Source organism: Mastigoproctus giganteus, chromosome 6 (genome assembly GCF_048544385.1).
Source record: "Mastigoproctus giganteus isolate SK-2022 chromosome 6, ASM4854438v1, whole genome shotgun sequence".
NCBI classification, from domain to species: Eukaryota; Metazoa; Arthropoda; class Arachnida; order Uropygi; family Thelyphonidae; genus Mastigoproctus; species Mastigoproctus giganteus.
In genome coordinates, this window is record NC_143580.1 from 192018860 (window position 1) to 192038857 (window position 19998).

Here is a 19998-nt window from a genome sequence, read left to right on the forward strand (position 1 = left end):
CGATGGTAAGCCCTGTTACGTCACTTAGGTGGCAACGAACGTGTAAAGTGGTTCTCTTCAAGACGTCTGGTCAGCGTGAAGAGGAAAAGACCAAACCCTCCAGCATATGACAGCACGACAAAACAAATGGCCCTCAGTCCCCAGCAGCTTTCACTCCCCCTCTTACGGCAGCGAAAGGATAAGAGTGGAAGCAGAGGGTGCTAAGAATCTCTGGGTATGACCAGGCTACCATGCACGGAAACTGAACTTGGCCTGTTACAACGTAAGATCACGCATCGATGAAGACAGGATATTAGAGCTGGAAAAGGAATTATAAAATGTGAATTGGAATATCATCGGTTTGGCTGAAACAAGAATAAGAAATGAATCACTTATAAGTTTATCAAGTGGAAATCTGCTGTACACTAAACAGTGAAAGGAGCAAAGGTGGAGTTTGGTTTCTGGTCCATAAAGATATAAAAAACAACATTTTGGAATTCAAAAATATATCACCAAGGGTGTCAAGACTAATACTCAAGATTTCTAAGAGGTACAAGCTAAAGTTATCATGATTTATGCACCAACATCGAGCCACGATGATGAAGAGGTTGAAGAAATGTACACCAAAATTGAGAGTCTTCTAGATGAGCAGAAAACCCACTAACTATTATTATGGGAGACTTCAATGCTAAGGTTGGAAAAAGACAAAACAGTGCAGAAAGAGGAACTATAGGAAATTTTGGAATTGGTGACGGAGATGAAAGAGGTGAAAGACTTGTGGAATTTGCAGAATCTCAAGGATTGTCAGTAATGAACACTTTTTTCAAGAAAAGGATGAACAGAAAGTGGAAATGGAAGAGTCCAAATGGATTAACAACTAATGAAACAGACTTCATCCTCACTAACAGAAGATATATCGTGAATGATGTTACCGTCCTGAATAAGGTAAATATTGGAAGTGATCACAGAATGGTAAGATGCACACTTGATATAGATGTAGTAAAGGAAAGGAAAAAACTGACTCAAGTAAATAATATGAAGGTCTTTGAGATAACATAAGAGGAGAAAAGGCAGTATGTACTAGAACTTAAGAACAGGTTTGAGCTTCTGCTGACTGCTCAGGACCAAGAACAAGGAATATTACAACTTTCTGAAAGTGATAAAGCCCAAGAAACCTATAGGGAAAAAGAAATCCAAAGAAGAAAAAATTAGTCAAGAAACACTTGTCATGATGAACTGAAGACAACAAATGAAGAGCAAGATAAACACTGACAAGGAGAAAATTGAGTATACTCATTTATGCAAAGCCATTAGTAAAAGACTCACAGAGGACATAAGAAGATTTAACACAAGAAAAGTAGAACAAGCATTAAGGGAAAACAAAGGACATAAATCAGCAGCCATGAGCAGTAATACAGAAAGACAAATGATACTGAAACTGAAGAATAGCAATGGTGTACTTATAAATAGCAGAGAAGGCATAATTCAAATAGCAGAAGACTACTATAGAGAATTATACAAGGAGCGAGGGAATGATGCCAGCAGTGGGGAAGATGGATCGCAAATTAGCAACACATACGACATACCCGATATTCTTTCTGATGAGATAGAACATGTGTTTTAGAAAATGAAGAATCAGAAAGTCCCGGGGGAAGATGAAGTTACTGTAGAATTGCTAAAATTGGGAGGAAGAGACATAACACCGTTGTTGTTATTTGGTTTTTAGGAGCATTAGCAACTATGGCCGTATTGCTGCGGGGATATGCGGTGGTCATTCCCTGACCTTACCGCATCCTCTGTATTTGGTGGTCATGGGCTCGAACCCCGGTCTAATCAAGAAGAGTGTGCTATGCACTGCTGCTCCTGCCCACCTGGCTATGGTGGCACCGAGACATAACACAAAAACTGGCAAGGCTCTTCACAATATGTATTAGAAAAGGTGTGATGCCTAAGCAGTGGAATAATGCAATCATAGTTTTGCATAAGAAAGGAGATAAATCAGAAATTATAGAGGAAATTATAGACAAATTAGCTTGTTATCCCACATCTACAAGTTGTTCACAAGGGTCATTACTAACAGATTAGAAAGAATACTTGATGAGAATCAACCGAAAGAGCAAGCTGGCTTTAGGACAGGATTTTCACAGCTAATGGAGAAAGCAAAGATTATAAAACACCATTATGCCTGGCATTTGTGGATTATGAAAAGGCATTTGACTCCATACAGCGTAAGGCAATGTTTTGGGCACTGGAAATACAAGGCAAAGATACCCCATATATTATGATTTTGAAGAAAATATATGAGAACACTACCTCCTTTATTGGACTAGACAAAGACATTAACAAATTTAAAATCGAGAAAGGAGTTCGACAAGGAGAGACAATATCTCTGAAGCTGTTTACTGCTGCCCTTGAGGAAACTTTCAGAAGATTAGACTGGTCGCAGAAAGGAGTCAATGTGAATGGAGAGTACTTAAACCATTTACGATTTGCAGATGACATTGTGGTCATAAGCCACGATCCCAAAGAATTAGAGGAAAATCTTAATCAGTTATGCAGAGTTAGTAAGGGCTTTGGACTAAAGATGAATATGGCTAAAACAAAAGTAATGATGAACAAGTATGCCACAGAAATGGACATAATGATTGAAGGAGCAGTAATTGAAAAGGTGGAGTCATACTTATCTGGGACAAGTTATTAGATGTAATAATGATAAATGGCTGGAAGTCAAGAGAAGAATAAATTTTGGATGGATAGCATTCAGCAAATATAGTCACATACTGAAGAGCAATATCCCAGTTTGTCTGAAACGTAAAATAATGAACTATTGTATACTTCCCACCATGACTTATGGAAGTGAAACTTGGGCACCCACCAAAAGAATGGAAGAGAACCTGAGAACTACACAGTGAAGAATGGAATGAATTATATTGGGAATCAGACTGTTAGATAAGAAGAGAAACACGTGGATTAGGCAGCAAACTCAAGTAAAGGACATTCTTATCAAAACTAAAGAACTAAAATGGTCTTGGGCAGGACACATAGCTTGAAGACATGATGACAGATGGACTAAGAAAATAACAGAATGGTACCCAAGAGGAGCTAGAAGAAAACCTGGAAGAGAATGGCAGAGATGGATAGATGAAATGCATGAGTTTGTGGGTAGTAAATGGATGGTCATTGCATAAAACAGAATGAACTGGAAAGTTGCTAGAGTGCCTTCATCCTGCAGTGGATTGAAAATGGCTGATGATGGTGATGATAAAATAAATTATTGTAAAAAAATTATTTTTAAGCTACAAATGAGTTTAATAAAATTAAATTGGTGCATATTGTTCATTAAATATAAATTTAAAGTGTGTATACATAATTTTGAAACACCCTATATATTACTAGACATGTCCTAGGTAATTAAAGTAGTCCTCTGTGGCAAAGTAATTGGTATGAATGCATCACCATCTTCCACTTGCTTGGAGAGGTCTTGGTTTGATTCCCATGTAGAACTGGAGTAAATTTTTAAAGTCCTGTTCAATCAAGACTGTAATTAGCCAATCTCAGGTAAAGAAAATAGGGTTTCCTGCCATGAGCTATTTCAGGTTTTGCAGCTCTCATTACTTTGAAATAATAATAATTTGAATAATATACAAGATGTATTTGAAAGGTCTCATCACACTTTGGGTGCATATTCTACAGAGCATGTGATTGAAAGTTCATATGGACACAGAATGAGGAACACTTTCCTTCTGAGTTTCTTTCATGTGGTATCTATATGTTACCTATAAGATAAGTAAATTTGAATAAAGCATATCTGATGTCATCATGCATGTAATGCAAATTTTGGAATGTATCCATCTACTCCTGTATGTGGCCACTCTTCTTAAAATGAGTTGTCATTTAGTCTGTTTATTAGTTACCTGTAAATTAATCAGTATTTCTGTTGTTATTTTCAATTCACATGTTGTTTTTTACCTTAATTGGCACTCTAACAGTAGATAATGGAGTAGACAATGAACAGTAGACAATGGAGAAAAGAAGGTTCAATACACTGCTGCAGATGCCACTGATATGGCTCAGGGTGGAAAAATCATCTTGTGATAGGGCCTGCGCTTTCTGCACACTTTCTCCATGTGCAGAAAGTGCAGGCCCTATCACAAGATGATTTTTCCACCCTGAGCCATATCAGTGGCATCTGCAGCAGTGTATTGAACCTTCTTTTCTCCATTGTCTACTGTTAGAGTGCCAATTAAGGTAAAAAACAACATGTGAATTTAAAATAACAACAGGAATACGGGACAACTAACATTGAAATGACAGAAATTAATTTCATTTATGGACAAGAAAACAGGAACAGTAGTGAAGCTAATGTCTCTGCTGGAAATTTTCTGCAATGTAAATGTTTAGCCTGGGATACTTTGCAGCCATCAGTTGGCATCTTCAAGATGCCAATTGATGACAGGATTCTTTTTGCGTGGTACTGCTGATAGAGGAAGAATCAGGACTGTCCAAACAAGTGGAGGACATGAGCAAGGAGGATTCTGGAACTAGCACAAAAAATATATCAGCAATATTAGATATTGCACATTTACCTATGTGGAAAATTCTTTGTGAGTAGCAATTCTATCATGTGCAGAAAGTGCAGGCCCTATCACAAGATGATTTTTCCACCCTGAGCCATATCAGTGGCATCTGCAGCAGTGTATTGAACCTTCTTTTCTCCATTGTCTACTGTTCATAGGTAATACATGGAATATTAAGTAATCTATTTCCTCAGGATTGTGAGCAACATGAAAGTGATTATCAAAAAGAAGTTAGGCATATGAATGAAGTGTATGTAGGAAGTAATGAGCAGATTAATTTTAGTGAAATGGAGTTAAATGAAGCAGTAAAACAGATTAAGAAAAGGAAAGCACCCGGACAGGACATGATTTAAGTGGAGGTGGTAATTAGATTTGCAAACAAGTGGCCGGGGATACTCCTGGATCTATATAATTCATGCGTACAAGAGGGTGTGTTCCCAGGAAGATGGAAAGAGGCATTACTTGAAATACTAATAAAAAGTCCATATAAGGATATTACAGAGCCTGGCTCATACAGACCCATATCATTGTTGCCAATTATTGGCAAATTATTTGAAAGATTAATAATTAAGTGTATTATGGTTCAATATGAAGAAAGAGGTCTATATTCCACAAGACAATTTGGTTTCCGGAAAGGAAGGTCCTCTGAAGATGCCATAAAGGAAATGGTGAACAGCACAAAATATAGTTTAGAAAAATATGTGATGGGAGTGTTTTTAGATTTTAAAGGGGAATTTGACAGGATATGGTGGGAGAGCGTCATGAGGAGACTCGGAATCATGGAATTACCATAGAAATTATATAAAGTTATGAGAAGTTACCTAGGTAACAGAAAAATAGTAGTCAGAACAAGGTATGATGAGATATGTATGCAGATAACTAGGGGGGTCTCCTCAGGGCTCAATTGTGGGACCTTATCTCCGGAATATAGTAATTGGAATTATTAAGTCAAGATTGGAACGAGTGCAGTAGTAGCTTATGCAGACGATCTTATTGTTTTAATTAGAGACAACTCTAGAAAAGAGCTGGAAGAAAAGGCTACAAAAATAATGGATAGAATTTGTAAATGGACAGAGCGGAATAAGTTAGAATTGTCTATGGCAAAGTCTTGCATGGTGCCACTGAATGGGAACCTGAGTATAAACAGAGCCCCAGTGGTCAAAACTCCTGTCAGAACCCTGAAATATGCCCAAGTGATGAAATACTTGGGAGTAATGATGGATGAGTGACTAACTTTTCTGCCCCATGTTAAATATATTAAAGAATAGATTAGAATTTTGTATTCAAAAATAAGAATTGTGAGAGTAGAATGGGGTAAAGTGTGTTAGTTGTCTGATGGCACCAGGGATTTCCCCTAAAGGAAGGTCTCTTAACTTGCTATATAACTGCATTTTTGTGCCAATTATTACATATGCTGCTGGTGCCTGGGAGTACAAAGCAGAGCATAGCTTAATTAAAAAACAACTAATATCAGCTCAGAGGCAAGCTCTTCTAACAGTAACCCGAGCCTGCCGGACTGTTTCAAGTGTTGTTTTCAGTTAAAAAAAAACCTGCAGATTTAATCGTAATAAGGAAATATCTTGAATATACTATGGTCAGGAATTATCCTCTAGAAATAATGGTAATTCAGTCATGTCTTATCGAAGGGAAAGAATATGGTAAGAAAGATTTAAAAACAGAAAGAAGATGAATTAGTAAGGAATTAGAGATTAAATGGCAGCAGCGAGGGAACAGTTGCGAGCAGGAGAGAGTTATCTATGGATTTTTGCCTTGTGTAATTACCATGAAGTGCCAGATATGGGTTTGCATGAGATCATGGTAGTCGTGGGCTAAGAGCTAGATTAAGTGAACTGGGATTAGTACCTTCTGGCTTATGTCTCTGTGGGGAATTGGAAACTTCAGAACACATACTGTGGCACTGTAGATATCAGATAGCCCATAGGAAAATGTCGAAGAATTAGAAGTGCAGTTTCTGCAGCCATGAAAAGTATTTGCATGTCAGTTGTGCCGCTGTATCCACTGATTCAGTTACCCGCAGTTAACCACAGAAAAAAAAACCAAAAAAACTTAACATGTACTACTTACATCCAATACGATGCTTCCCTTTATTTTTTATGATGTCAATTTTCAATCGAATAGCTACCCTTTATTTTTTACAATATCATGTATAGTTTGGTCACCAACATTATAATGGTTCTTTAGAGATTTTTCAAACTTTTGAATAATTTCTTTTTTTTTTAATTAGAAAGCACAACTCTTGCGTTTGCCCATCATTTGCGTGATTTCTAAACAAAAAAAAAAATATATATGTGTGTGTATATATATATATACTATAAAAAAAAAAAAAAAATCCAACATCCCTGACATAAATAACGAAACAAAGTTTGTCCATTTGCAGTGTGACGGAACACAACAATCAACATGACGCACAAAATCAAACTAAACATTTGGTTTCCTTTTTTTTTTTTTTTTTTTTTTTTGAGTGGTAGGTGTGAAGACAGCGGGGGTTGCAAGATAATAGATACACTAATCTCCCAACGGCAACTTATAACGCCAGTTCTTGTCACTTATTTACGACTTGCAAAATAAATGTTTATACCTATTTTAGTTATTACTTGAATTTTATGATTTCTGGTTGATATTTTTATGTTTTTTTTATTTGGAGTCTTGAAGTATCCCGATTAATCCAATCCTGGCGAATCAAGAGTCTGCTGTACTTTATTATTACCGTATTTAATGTTGGTAATGTCTTATTGCATGTTTAATTTATCAATTAAACTTTATTATACGTATGTATGTACAAGAAAATCACGTTATATATGAAGTCAGCAGGTGTCCGCTTATATCCGTGGTTTCAGCCATCCACGGTAGGTCTTGGTATATATCCCCCGCAGATACAGGGGTCTTGCTGTATTCACTCCTATAAAATTTTTAAGATATTTGTCAAAGAATTTTTTTGAAAAAAGAAGGCTTATTATGGCGGTATTAGGAAATTAATGTAAATATGTGAATATCTCATGATTTTTGGTACAATATATGTGGTTTATACAGTGTGTATTTCTTATGAAAAATTGTATTGTATAAGTGTGTGTATTTATTATATAAAGGACACTATATTTTTATGGAAATATTGTATGGAATTTAAATAATACAGTTTTAATTAATTTATCTTGAATTTTAAATTTTAGATTTATAAGTGAATATATATTCTAAGAGATTTTAAATATGATTATAAATATGCAGATATTATATGATTGTTGTATATATGTAAATAAGTTGTATATATGTTTTGTATATGTATATGATGAACGTCGTGGCGAGATCCAATATTCCTTACATTTCGAGGGTACTGCTCTAAAACGGTGTTCGCAGGCCGGCCGCTAGTTAGTACACCAGACCGAACCTATTGGTAACTCTCTAGGAGGCTACCGGATCAGCTAGTGTATAATCTTGCTACCTCTACTCTGCCAGATAGTGACTGGAGGGAGTTCGAGTAGTGTGTATGCAGGGAGCATTGTCGAGGCCACATTATGTCAAGGATCTAGGCATATTCTTACCACGTGTATGCCATATCCAAAAATTTCATTACTTCATACAGCATGTCCCACCCACTTTTTCTTACTATTGAATATACCATGAATTGTCAAACTAATAGAGCAAGCTTATCTGCGAAAAGATCTAAACCTCCCAAGCACTTCCTAATTCATTTCACAAATATACGTGGTCTCAATTCTAATCTCAACGATGTCCATTTCACTTGCAGTCTGCCAACCCCATGTACGTTTTCTGACAGAATCTCAGTTATTGGTTGATTTAACTACTGCTCATCTCAGATGCCAAAATTATTCGCTGTATGATTCCTTTTGCCTCAAAGGTGGTACTTGTGCATATGTCCATTCTGATATTCCCTGTCAGAGACTTGGCAATTTGGAATCTTCTCTCTTTGATCTTCTCTGGCTTAAAATCTCTCTACCTCATTGTGTCAAATTCACCTGTTGTCTCTACCGTTCTCCCATCAATCCAACTTTCCTAACAGTGAGGTAATTTTCCTTGGTGATTTTAATGTTCACAACTCCAGCTGGCTTCCGTTTTCTAGTCACACCGACCCAGCAGGTCGAGATGCTGAGGCTTTAGCAATTACTAATGACCTTGCACAGATTGTTCATTTACCTACAAGAATACCGGACAATCCTAATCATACAGCCAATACGCTTGATCTTTTTCTCACAAACAACCCTTTTAAGTACACGGTCAAAGTGAGAGGTCCTTTAGGCACTTCAGATCACAACCTGGTGATTGTCTCCTCTCCAATGGAACCTTTATCTCATGGCTATTCCCAACGTCGTGTTGTTTGGCATTACAAGAATGCAAAATGGGATGACCTGAGAGACTTCTTTTCCTTGGTCGGATTAGTGTTTCAAAACTTCTGATGTCAACGTTTGCTCAGAGCGTGTCAGTGAAATTATTCTTGCAGGAATGGAATCCTTTATCCCACACTCCACTTTAAAATCTCGTCCTTTATCACCTTGGTTTTCCAATAAATGTGCTAAGGCTGTTCAAGAGAAGAACGTTGCATATTGTAATTGGCTTGTTTCTAATTCTTCAGTTTCATTTTCTGCCTACACCAAAGCTCGCAACAATTGTAAAGCTGTTATTAATCAGTCCAAACTAGAATTTGAACAGGCTAAGAGTAGAAAACTTGCTTCTTGCCCTAATGGTAGCCAAGCATTCTGGTCTCTTGCCAAAGCTATTGGCCGCAACTTTTGCCCATCTCTGCTCCCACCTCTGTCCAAACCAGATGGTTCTGTTGTCACTTCAGCCAAGGATAAAGCTGACCTTCTTGCATTCCATTTTCCTTCCAGCTCATGTATTAATGATCTTGGTAAAACACCTCCCATCATTCCCAACACGCTCCATTCAATGCCTCCTGTGGTCTTCCTTCAAAAGGATATCAGAAGGATTTTGATGAATCTTGATGCTAAGAAAGCTCCAGGTCTTGATGGTATTTCTCCACTTGTTCTCAAAACCTGTGCTCCTGAACTTACTCCTATTCTTTGCCGCCTTTTTTCACTTTCTTATTCCAAAGGCGTTTTTCCTTCTGCTTAGAAATTTGCTCATATCCAGCCAGTTCCTAAAAAGGGTGACAAATCCCTCCCATCCAATTATCGTCCCATTGCAATTACTTCTACTCTTTCTAAAGTAATGGAGAAATCAATTAACTGCCAACTCTTAAACTACCTAGAAACCTTCTGTCTGATCAACGATCGCCAGTATGGATTCCGTCAGTTTCGATCCACTGATGATACTCTGGGTTATGTTACCCATTTATGGACTAATTCAATGGAAAGGTTCGGTGAAACACAAGTAGTTGCTCTTGACATCTCAAAGGCTTTTGATCGTGTTTGGCATAATGGTCTTCTAAACAAGCTTCCATCTTATGGTTTGCCAACTGTTTTTAGTAATTGGTTATCCAGTTTTCTCTCTGATCGCTCACTGAGGGTGATGGTAGATGGCTCTCTGTCTTCTAACTTCTCCACTAATGCCGGTGTCCCCCAAGGTTCAGTTCTTTCCCCCACTCTTTTCCTCTTGTATATTAATGACCTTCTTCCATTGACTGGAAATCCTATCCATAGTTTTGCCGATGATAGCACATTGCATTCCCCTTTCCATTTTGAGAAACCTTGTCCTGCTCAATCAGGACAACTTCTCGAAAATCTGCTACCAATTCCTTAAATGCTGATATTCAGGTAATTCTCCAGTGGGGCAAAGATAACTTAGTTGATTTCAACCCTTCTAAAACTCAGTCTTGTCTTATATCTCGCAAAAAGGATTCTTCTGCTCCTATGCTTATCTTTATGACACTCCGATTTCTAGGCAAAATGATATATCTCTTTTGGGGATTACCCTGACTTCTAATCTCTCTTGGCACAAGCACATTACAAATATTGCTTCCTCTGCATCTAAAAAACTTGGTTTTTCTCTTTCGCTCTCGGCATTACTTTTCTTCCAAACAGCTGCTCACTCCGTATAAATCGCAAATCCACCCTGCCATGGAATATTGTTCCAACATCTGGGGTGGTGCCCCCAAAACCTCTCTGTCTTCTTGATTCCATTCAGAAGAGGGCAGTTAGGTTAATTAATTATTCATCTCTAACAGAGTCTCTCCACTCGCTTTCTCATAGACGTACTGTTTCTGCTGCATGCCGTTTCTACAGATACTTCCATGGGCACTGGTCTTCTGAATTGGCTTCTATAATTCCTGCTCTCCCTTTCAAAACAGTCTGAACACATGCCGCCACCAGCCGACTTCCATTTACTGTCCAACTTCAAACCCACAGAACCAACTTTTCATCTTCCTCATTTATTCATTCAACTGCCATTTTCTGAACAACCTTCCTTCATACGTATTTCCTGAAAATTACAATCTACAGAAGTTCAAGTCCAATGTCAACAAATATCTTCTTTCGTGTTCTCAACCTCCAACCCAAGCTCGGTACTAAGTACTATAGGTTCTAATACCTCTCGTGTTTGGGGTTCACATAAAAAAAAAATATATATATATATATATAAATGTTTATATGGTTTTAATAAATTTATTTTGAAGATTTACATTTTAGGTGTATAGGTTTACAATTGAAAGTATTATTTTAGGAGATTGTGAATAAGTATATATGATTATTTTATTGTACAGTGCACACGATGCTTTGTGGGATGATTTTATGGAATTTATATATTTGTTTAAGAGTTATTTATTTATTTTATTTTTTTTTTTTAAGATTAAATTTTGAACATGATAACCTTACCTGAATGTTGTATATACAGGGTGTCCAAAAATATTGGTACAAATGTTTTTTTTTTTTTATTTTTTTTTTATTTTGTGTATATGTATCTTATTATGTATATTTATAAATGACTGTAATGTGGATGAGCCAAACGCTCAGGTAGCATTGTACTACAAGAGGTAGAAAAATAAATTGAATTGAAAATTGTTCACAGGTAATACAAAAGATGACATGAAAATTTGACACTATTGCAAATGAACATAAGAAAAGGGAAGACACATCAAGAGAAGTTTCATTGAAACATTTGGACTGCCTTTGGTGACTGATTGGTCTGTGATACCTGATTGGCCTGTTTTTCCTGCCACCTAAGTTCAGTTGCTAAAATTACAGGCATTTCTTGGAGGAGAGACTACCTGCATTGTTGAGAAATGTTCCATTCACAATAGACCATCAAATGTGGTTCATGCATGATGGCCGTTCCAGCACATTTTAATCTCACTCCTAGAGTATTTCTTAATAATAAGTATCCTAGTCATTGGCTTGATAGAGTTGGACCGACTGCAGGACCTACGTGTTATCTTAATTTAAATCATCTGAATTTCTTCTTATGAGGATACCTCAAGGCTCTTGTTTACACTACCCCAGTTCATAATGAAAAAGTCAGTTCTCTGAGAACAGATTGTGAATGTTTGTCACACTGTTTGGAACATTTAGATATTTTGATTGTATTTGACAATATACAGATGTTCTGGAGCACATATTGCTGCTCACTGAAGCCATTTCAAACACTTGTTCTGATGTAGACATAAAGTTCTCATTTATCCACAGTAATCAACAAGAAATGTATGTATTATGTAATTTACTTACAGTATGCATAAACTCCTTTAATAAAATAAAGTAACTTGACATCCATCCATCCATCCTTACCTTCACTGCATGAAAAAAGAAAACAGCTTATAAATTGGAAAAGAAGCATTTCTGAATCTGTATCCATATGAACTTTTTTAATCCCTGTGCTCAGTAGAATTCTCCCAAAGTTTAATGAGATCTACCAAAAACACCCTGAATACTAGTGAAGGCACTAGTTTCCTTCCTTCTTTAAGCAACAAAATGTAGAGGGCAACATATCAGTAAATTTGTTGTTGTAATGAGTGATTAATGTACAAGACTTTAAGAATTATCCATTTTGCTACAAACGTTAACTATTTTTATAATATATGAATTAGTTCATTGACTAATGAAATATGAGCATATGATTTTCTTCAGATTGAATATTCATAGTATTCCATGATTACTGTAATTAGAAACTGACTAGGAGCATAAGTTGATGTATACCTATTTTTAATGGTAATGATATAACACCTTAACCATTTTTGCAATAGCTACCCAAAGTCATACAAGATAAGTAACCATTAAAATGCTGCAAATGTATGAAATTTGATTCATGAATTATACAGTCTTCATGATTTAATTTATTACAGATTTGGGTATGCAATTAAACCTAGGTATTTTTGAATACAATGGTCGTAGTGGCTATCTCCTAAAACCAGACTTCATGCGCCGTGCTGATAGAAAATTTGATCCTTTTATTGAATCTACTGTTGATGGCATCATAGCAGGAACTGTAAGTGTAAGGGTAAGTAAATTCTATTTTGTTAAACGTGTGCTTATCATTAGACAATATCCTTGTTTTGTATATATTTTAACTATTTGTTTATCACCACTCTCATTGCAATTTGTAATTTCACATGATTTTCTTAATGATTATTAGTTAAATTCAATGTAAAATTGGTCATCAGTGAGTTGTCATCTGATCTGATATGGTCTTTAGAGTTTTTGTTATGTGATTGTTGCTATACAGTATTTAACTTTATAATGCTCAATTCAGAACCATTTGTGCTGGCCTACTGCTAGAGTGTGTCTTCTCAATCCTCTGCAGTGCTTGGAAGAAAACGTTTTCTTTAGCATTTTACTAGTCAGTTTTTGGTTTATATAATTTACGTCCTCATGGATAGCATAGTGATTATAATTGCAGTCCTAATTAGATAAAAATTACAGGGAACTATATGCTAAAATAAATAAAGCATAATGGAAAAAAAAAAAAAAATTTTTTTTTCCTTTTTTTTTTTTTTTTTTTTTTTTTTTTGCAGTAAGTTTAAATATTCCAGTTCAGACAGGTATATGATAAAATTTTTATATCATTCATTTTTTAACTTGGCTTGTCAAAGAAGTAACTGAAAATGAGACGAAATCTCCTGAAACTGAATTTGACAGTAATTTTACTATACATAGGGAAGCAGCTAAAGAGAGGAAAATAATTTTTGGCAACTTGCTAGCTTAACGTAACTGTCATTGTTTATTAAAGAACATGAGTAGAGTTTGTGTAACAAAGTCTTAATTGATAAACTGTACAAATTATTATTATTATTATTGTTGTTGTTGTTGCTCTTTTATATTATTTCTCCCTGATTGGAGGTCCCACCTCGTAATGGGTATTGCTACCAAGTACACAGGGTGGTTGTTCTTATGTCTGGTGTTACTGTTGATCGAGGAATTCTCTGACTATCCTACAGGTGTTCAGGATTGCTACTTTCTGGAGTTCCTTGTAGGTGTTCGCTGGGAGACCTATTGCTGCTTGGCTGTTATGTAGGGTCTTTGGCACCATACCTGTGGTTGGCACGATGATTGGGATGGTCGTTACTTGTTGCATGTGCCACATCTCTCTGATCTCCTGTCTTAGGTTTGCATACTTCTTGATTTTTTCCCCATGGGTTTTCTGCAGGTTGCCAGTGTTGGGTACTGCTATGTCAATCAGATAGGTAGGCTTTCCTCTCTTGTCCACAATGGTTATGTCCGGTCTGTTGTGCAGGATTGTCCTATCCTTTATTATGATGCAGTCCCAGTACAGCTTGTGGGTTGTGGTCTCTAGTACTGCCTGCGGTTCGTACTTGTAGTATGGTACACTTTCTTCGACCAACTGGTATTTTCTTGCTAGGTTCTGATGTATTATCCTGGCTACCTGGTCGTGTCTATGAATGTATTCAGTCTGTGTGATCACCTTCCATCCCGCGGTGATCTGTTGGATCGTTTCTGAGGCCAGGTGGCATCATCGACATGTGCCATCGAATACTCCAGGCTCCTTGGTGATGTATTTTCTATAGTTCCTGGTGTTGATTACCTGGTCTTGGATGGCGAGCATGAATCCTTCAGTCTCGGGGAAGAGCATCCCGCTCATGAGCCATGCATTGGAAGCAATTTTATCTATGTGATCTTGATGAAGATCATTATAGTGTCTGCCATGGAGTGTCTTCTCTGCCCATCTTTCTATCTTTGTTTGTACCTCCTGGTTGGGGGGGATTCCTCACTTAGGTTCAGTGGGGTATACTGCTTGTCTGTCTTTCTTATGGCCTGGTGGAGTGCTGCTGTGTGTTTCTGGAAGTAATCCTTGAGGTTAACTATTGCTGTTTTCTGTTGCTCTATCAGGTCTATCAGGCCTCTTCCTCCTTCTTCCTGGGCAATTGTCAGTCTCTCCACAGTAGATTTCGGGTGGTCTTGGTGGCTCTTAGTCATCATTGTCCTTGTCTTTCTCATGATATCCCTCCAGCTCAGTGTTAGTCCAATCTATGACCCCGAAGGAGTATGTTAGCACTGGGACTGCATAGATGTTTATGGCTTTAACTGTGTTTCCTCCATTCAGCTTTGTTTTCAGCAGGCTTCTGAGTCTCTGATGGTATTTTTCGGTCAGGCAGGTCTTAATTTCCTTGTGCTGTAACTGCTGAGCCTGCATCATCCCCAAGTATTTGTAGGCCTCTCCCTCTGCCATAGCTTTGATCTCTTTACCAGTCTGCAGCTGGTAGTTTCGGTTGACTAATTTTCCCTGATGCAATCCGTAGGTCTTGCACTTGTCTAGAACAAATTCCATCCTAATATCACTGCTGAATTCTTCGGTGATCTGGAGTAGTTGCTGGAGTTGCTTCTCGCTTGCCGCGTATAGCTTAATGTCATCCATGTATATCAGGTGTGTGAAGGTGTACAGGTTTTTCATTCCTTCTTTGAGGTTATATCTATACTTGCTGCTGTTGAGCATGGTAGATAGTGAGTTAAGTGCTAGACAGAACCACAATGGGCTCAGGGCATCTCCCTGAAAGATTCCTCTCCTGATGGGGATTGGCCTGGTTGTGACTTTTCCAACCTTAATGGCGGTACTCCATTTCGCCTAGGAAGTTTGTTACTATCGGATTGACTTTGTAGACGTTCAGTAATTGACGTAGACTGCGTACATGTTGCGGCGCTTCTTGTAGGCTTGCTCCATAACCACGGCATCTATGGTTAATTGCTCCTTGCATCCTTTGCTCAGCTGCTTGCCTCCTTTCTGCTGTTTGGCCATTATGTTCTGGCTCTCCAAGTGGTCTGATATCTTCCTGGTTATGCAGCTGGTCAGGATCTTGTACATTGTTGGGAGGTAGGTGATTGGCCTATATTTCACTGGGTTTCTTGTATCTTCATCTTTAAGCTTCAGATATGTGATTCCTTGAGTGAGAAACTTTGGAACTCTCTCTGGGTGCCTTATCATTCGGGTGAACTGCTCTGCCAGGTGCTTTTTTGTGCAAGTGAGCTTCTTGTACCAGTAGTTGTGGACATTATCTATTCCTGGAGTTTGCCAGTTGTGAGAGTTCTTGATCGCCTGTTTTACTTCTTCTTCTTCTTCCTGAATCTCCCATCCTCTCATTTCTTGTACGTCCTTTCTTTTCTTGCGTTCTAGTTCTATCCAGGTTGCTCGGCTGTTATGTCTTACTTCCCTGCTCCATATGTTTCCCCAGAATTCCTCAAGCGTCTTCTTCTCAGGTGGTCCGCTCCCTTCTTTCCCATCTTCTCCGAGATTCCTGTAGAATCCTCTTTGATCCTAATCGAAGATTCGGTTTATTTTCCTCTGGGAGCTTTCTTTGTATCGGCGTAGTCTCTTGCTGAGTGCAATGAGGTTCTGCTTCAATGTGTCCAAGTTCTCCCCTCTTTTCTCATTCTTTGTCTCATGTTTGCTGTGGACACTGTCTCTCTTGAGGATGCTCTCCACTTTTCCAATCAATTTCTTACTTCTATTACCCCGTTAGTACTGGGTCAATTGGCCTATCTAGACTCTTAATTCTTCTATCTTCTGTTGAAGTCTTCTTTCCCAAAATGGTGGTTCCTTCTGTTTTCGGTTCTTCTTCTTCTGCTGCTGGTCTCTTGCTTCTCTTCCATTAATCCTCATGGCTGCTACCGCAGCAAAATACACGGCTGTGTGGATGGCCTCCAGTGTTGCATCATTGCTGTCGAGGCAATGCGGTATTATGTGCCAGTTCAGGTGGTCTGTGACTCTCCACAAGGTTCTACTGGCCTCTGCTTTGGTATCACGTGAGTCTTTGTGGGGTCCATTTCTTCAAATTCTGTTAGAGGCTTCTTCCACTCGTCCTCTATTCTGGATATCATGATCTCGTCTGTTTCCACTTCAGTTGCTGTGGGTTGGATTTCTTCTTGCTCTTTCTCCTCTGGATTGGTGGTGGCATGTTCTTCCTCCTCTGGTTCCCTATTCTTTATCCCTTGCAGTTGGTTGCTCACATCCTGCTTGATTTTTTCCAAGATTGCAGGAGCTATCAGGTTCTTTGTGACGATGGTCCTTCTCTGATCCGCTATATGCTGTTCAGTGACCTGAATATCCAGGAAACATTCCAGCCACTTGGTATGCAGTCTCGCCCTGTAAGTTGTCATATCGGTCTCCAGCTTCGTTATTTCGTATGCTTGCATGAAAATTTGTCTAACGCTAGGCGCCGCTAGCGTACCCATGCATAAATACACTAGTAACCCACTGACGCAGTCTTTTCTGTCAGTCCGGCCTGTAGCGGTAAGTTCTTGTCATTCGGATTTTCCTTGCCTTTGTCTTTGCTTTTTCTACTTTCATAGCGTTCCACTTACTTCTGTAAGGTCATCCATGTTCTGTATGCAATACCTTATTAATACATTATGTAATTGCAAACTTGGTATAATTTAATTCAAATTTTATTCAAAATTTAAAATTGATATTACCACGTGGACTTTCGCACGTATACTTTGCCATACAGAGCATGTCGGAAACAGAAGTAAAAGCATTGCTGTCTTTTTCATGATTTTGGTGGATGACCTCTGATGAAGACACAAAAATTATGAAAGACTCTGCAATGCTATCTCCACCTTGATCGTTTCTTCAAAAAATTCATTTGGTTTACTTTTCAATCGTTACAATTATTTTTTCCGGTTCCTTTCTTTCCCCCTTTGTTCACAATGTATATCACTCTCAGGGTACACCATATTTTCATTAGTTTATTTCTGTGCATAAACATCTACTTACTGTATTTTATACTAATAATATTTTATATATACATTATGGCTGTGGGGTACTTTTGCGATAGCAGTGACCCTGATCCATAATTCATGTTATTGTAATTCAGTCTTATCTAATCTAGTTCTTAATTTTCTTCCCTCCCCTATAGCATATAACTTCTCTATTGCATTATTCTTGATGATTATATATATATATATATATGATAGAATTAATAAAACTGTGGAAAAGCAGGTAGATGGAAGTGTAAATCTCACAAAATGCCAAAACTAAAAGAAGGATAGAAGAAAAAGGAAATATTGAAGGTGGAAGATTAGCATTAGCATTAGTAGAGGCATTTGATGCAAGAAAGCAAGCTTATGCAGCATCAGCCAAAAAAAAAAAAAAAAAAACCACTTCCACTTCACCCCTCTGTTCGTTCAAAATACCTGTCCAGCTGAGCCTTAAACTTATTTAGGCTATCAACCTCCACCACAAGGGATGGAAGTCTGTTCCACCAACCAACCACCCGCTGGCTAAAGGCAAATTTCCGCACGTCTATCCTACATCTGTCTTTCCTCAATTTGAATTTATGCCCTCTCAGGTGATTATTCTGAGCTAGAGGAAGAATCCCATCAGCATTGAGCATGCTTAAACCATTCAAGGCTTTATACACCTCTATCAGATCACCTCGCTGGTGCCTAGTCTCCAGACACTGTAATTTGCAAAACTTAAGCCTTTCTTCGTAAGAGCACCCCTTTGTTCCATTCACTAATCTTGTTGCCCTTCTCTGTACTCGTTCCAGCAGCTCTACATCCTTCTTGAAATGAGGTCTCCAGACCTGTATACAGTACTCTAGGTGTGGCCTGACCATCGCCTTATACAATGGAATAATCACCTCCTTATCCCTGCTGGAAAAATTCCTGTATATCATTGACAATACTCCATGAGCTACTCTTGCAGCCCGTCTGCACTGCTCAGAGAACTTCATATCTGCCTGCACAACCACCCCCAAGTCCCTTTCATTCTCTACCACTGTCAGTGTTGTACCATAGAGTTGATACGTTGCTCTGGGGTTGCTGTTTCCCATGTGTAGTACTTTACATTTGTCAATGTTAAACTTCATTTGCCACCTCTCAGCCCATCTGCTCAACCTTTCCAGATCCTGTTGCAGAAGCATAGTGTCAGTAGTGTCCTTCACAACCCTGCCAACCTTTGTATCGTCTGCAAACTTGGACATTAATCCCGATATACCATCATCAATAGCATTTATAAATACAGAAAACAATAATGGACCCAACACTGAGCCCTGAGGGACTCCACTAATAACATCAGTCCACGATGAGCAGTGTCCATTGATTACCACTCTCTGTCTTCTCCCCCTCAACCACCCCTTTATCCATAGCAGCAATTTGCCTCCAATGTCACACTGCTCCAATTTGTGTAGCAGTCTTCCATGTGCAACAGTATCAAAAGCCTTTCTAAGATCCAAGTATATAATATCAAAGTTATTCCCTGCATCCAGTTCTTTTGTGACTGCATCATAGTATCCAATCAAGTTGGTCAGGCAAGACTTCCCCTTAACAAAACCATGCTGTGTCTGAGCTATAACTGAAGTCTTGTCTAAATGATCCTGCAGTGGGTCTTTAACCAGTGCCTCCATTAATTTTCCTGGAACAGAAGTCAAGCTCACAGGTCTATAATTACTTGTGTCAGCCTTTTTAGCATTAGCATTAGTAGAGGCATTTGATGCAAGAAAGCAAGCTTATGCAGCATCAGCCAAAAAAAAAAAAAAAAAAAAAACCACTTCCACTTCACCCCTCTGTTCGTTCAAAATACCTGTCCAGCTGAGCCTTAAACTTATTTAGGCTATCAACCTCCACCACAAGGGATGGAAGTCTGTTCCACCAACCAACCACCCGCTGGCTAAAGACAAATTTCCGCACGTCTATCCTACATCTGTCTTTCCTCAATTTGAATTTATGCCCTCTCAGGTGATTATTCTGAGCTAGAGGAAGAATCCCATCAGCATTGAGCATGCTTAAACCATTCAAGGCTTTATACACCTCTATCAGATCACCTCGCTGGTGCCTAGTCTCCAGACACTGTAATTTGCAAATCTTAAGCCTTTCTTCGTAAGAGCACCCCTTTGTTCCATTCACTAATCTTGTTGCCCTTCTCTGTACTCGTTCCAGCAGCTCTACATCCTTCTTGAAATGAGGCCTCCAGACCTGTATACAGTACTCTAGGTGTGGCCTGACTATCGCCTTATACAATGGAATAATCACCTCCTTATCCCTGCTGGAAAAATTCCTGTATATCATTGACA

General features: G+C 38.3%; 1 protein-coding gene across 1 annotated transcript in view; it reads left to right on the top strand.

Moving 5' to 3' along the window:
- LOC150084836 (1-phosphatidylinositol 4,5-bisphosphate phosphodiesterase classes I and II-like) overlaps positions 1–19998 on the top strand; it is a 932481-nt gene that overhangs the window by 766890 nt on the left and 145593 nt on the right. The window contains exon 19 of the mRNA XM_090376366.1: positions 12820–12974. Coding sequence (XP_090232492.1) covers positions 12820–12974 — 155 coding nt within the window. The remainder of the gene's footprint in view (positions 1–12819; positions 12975–19998) is intronic.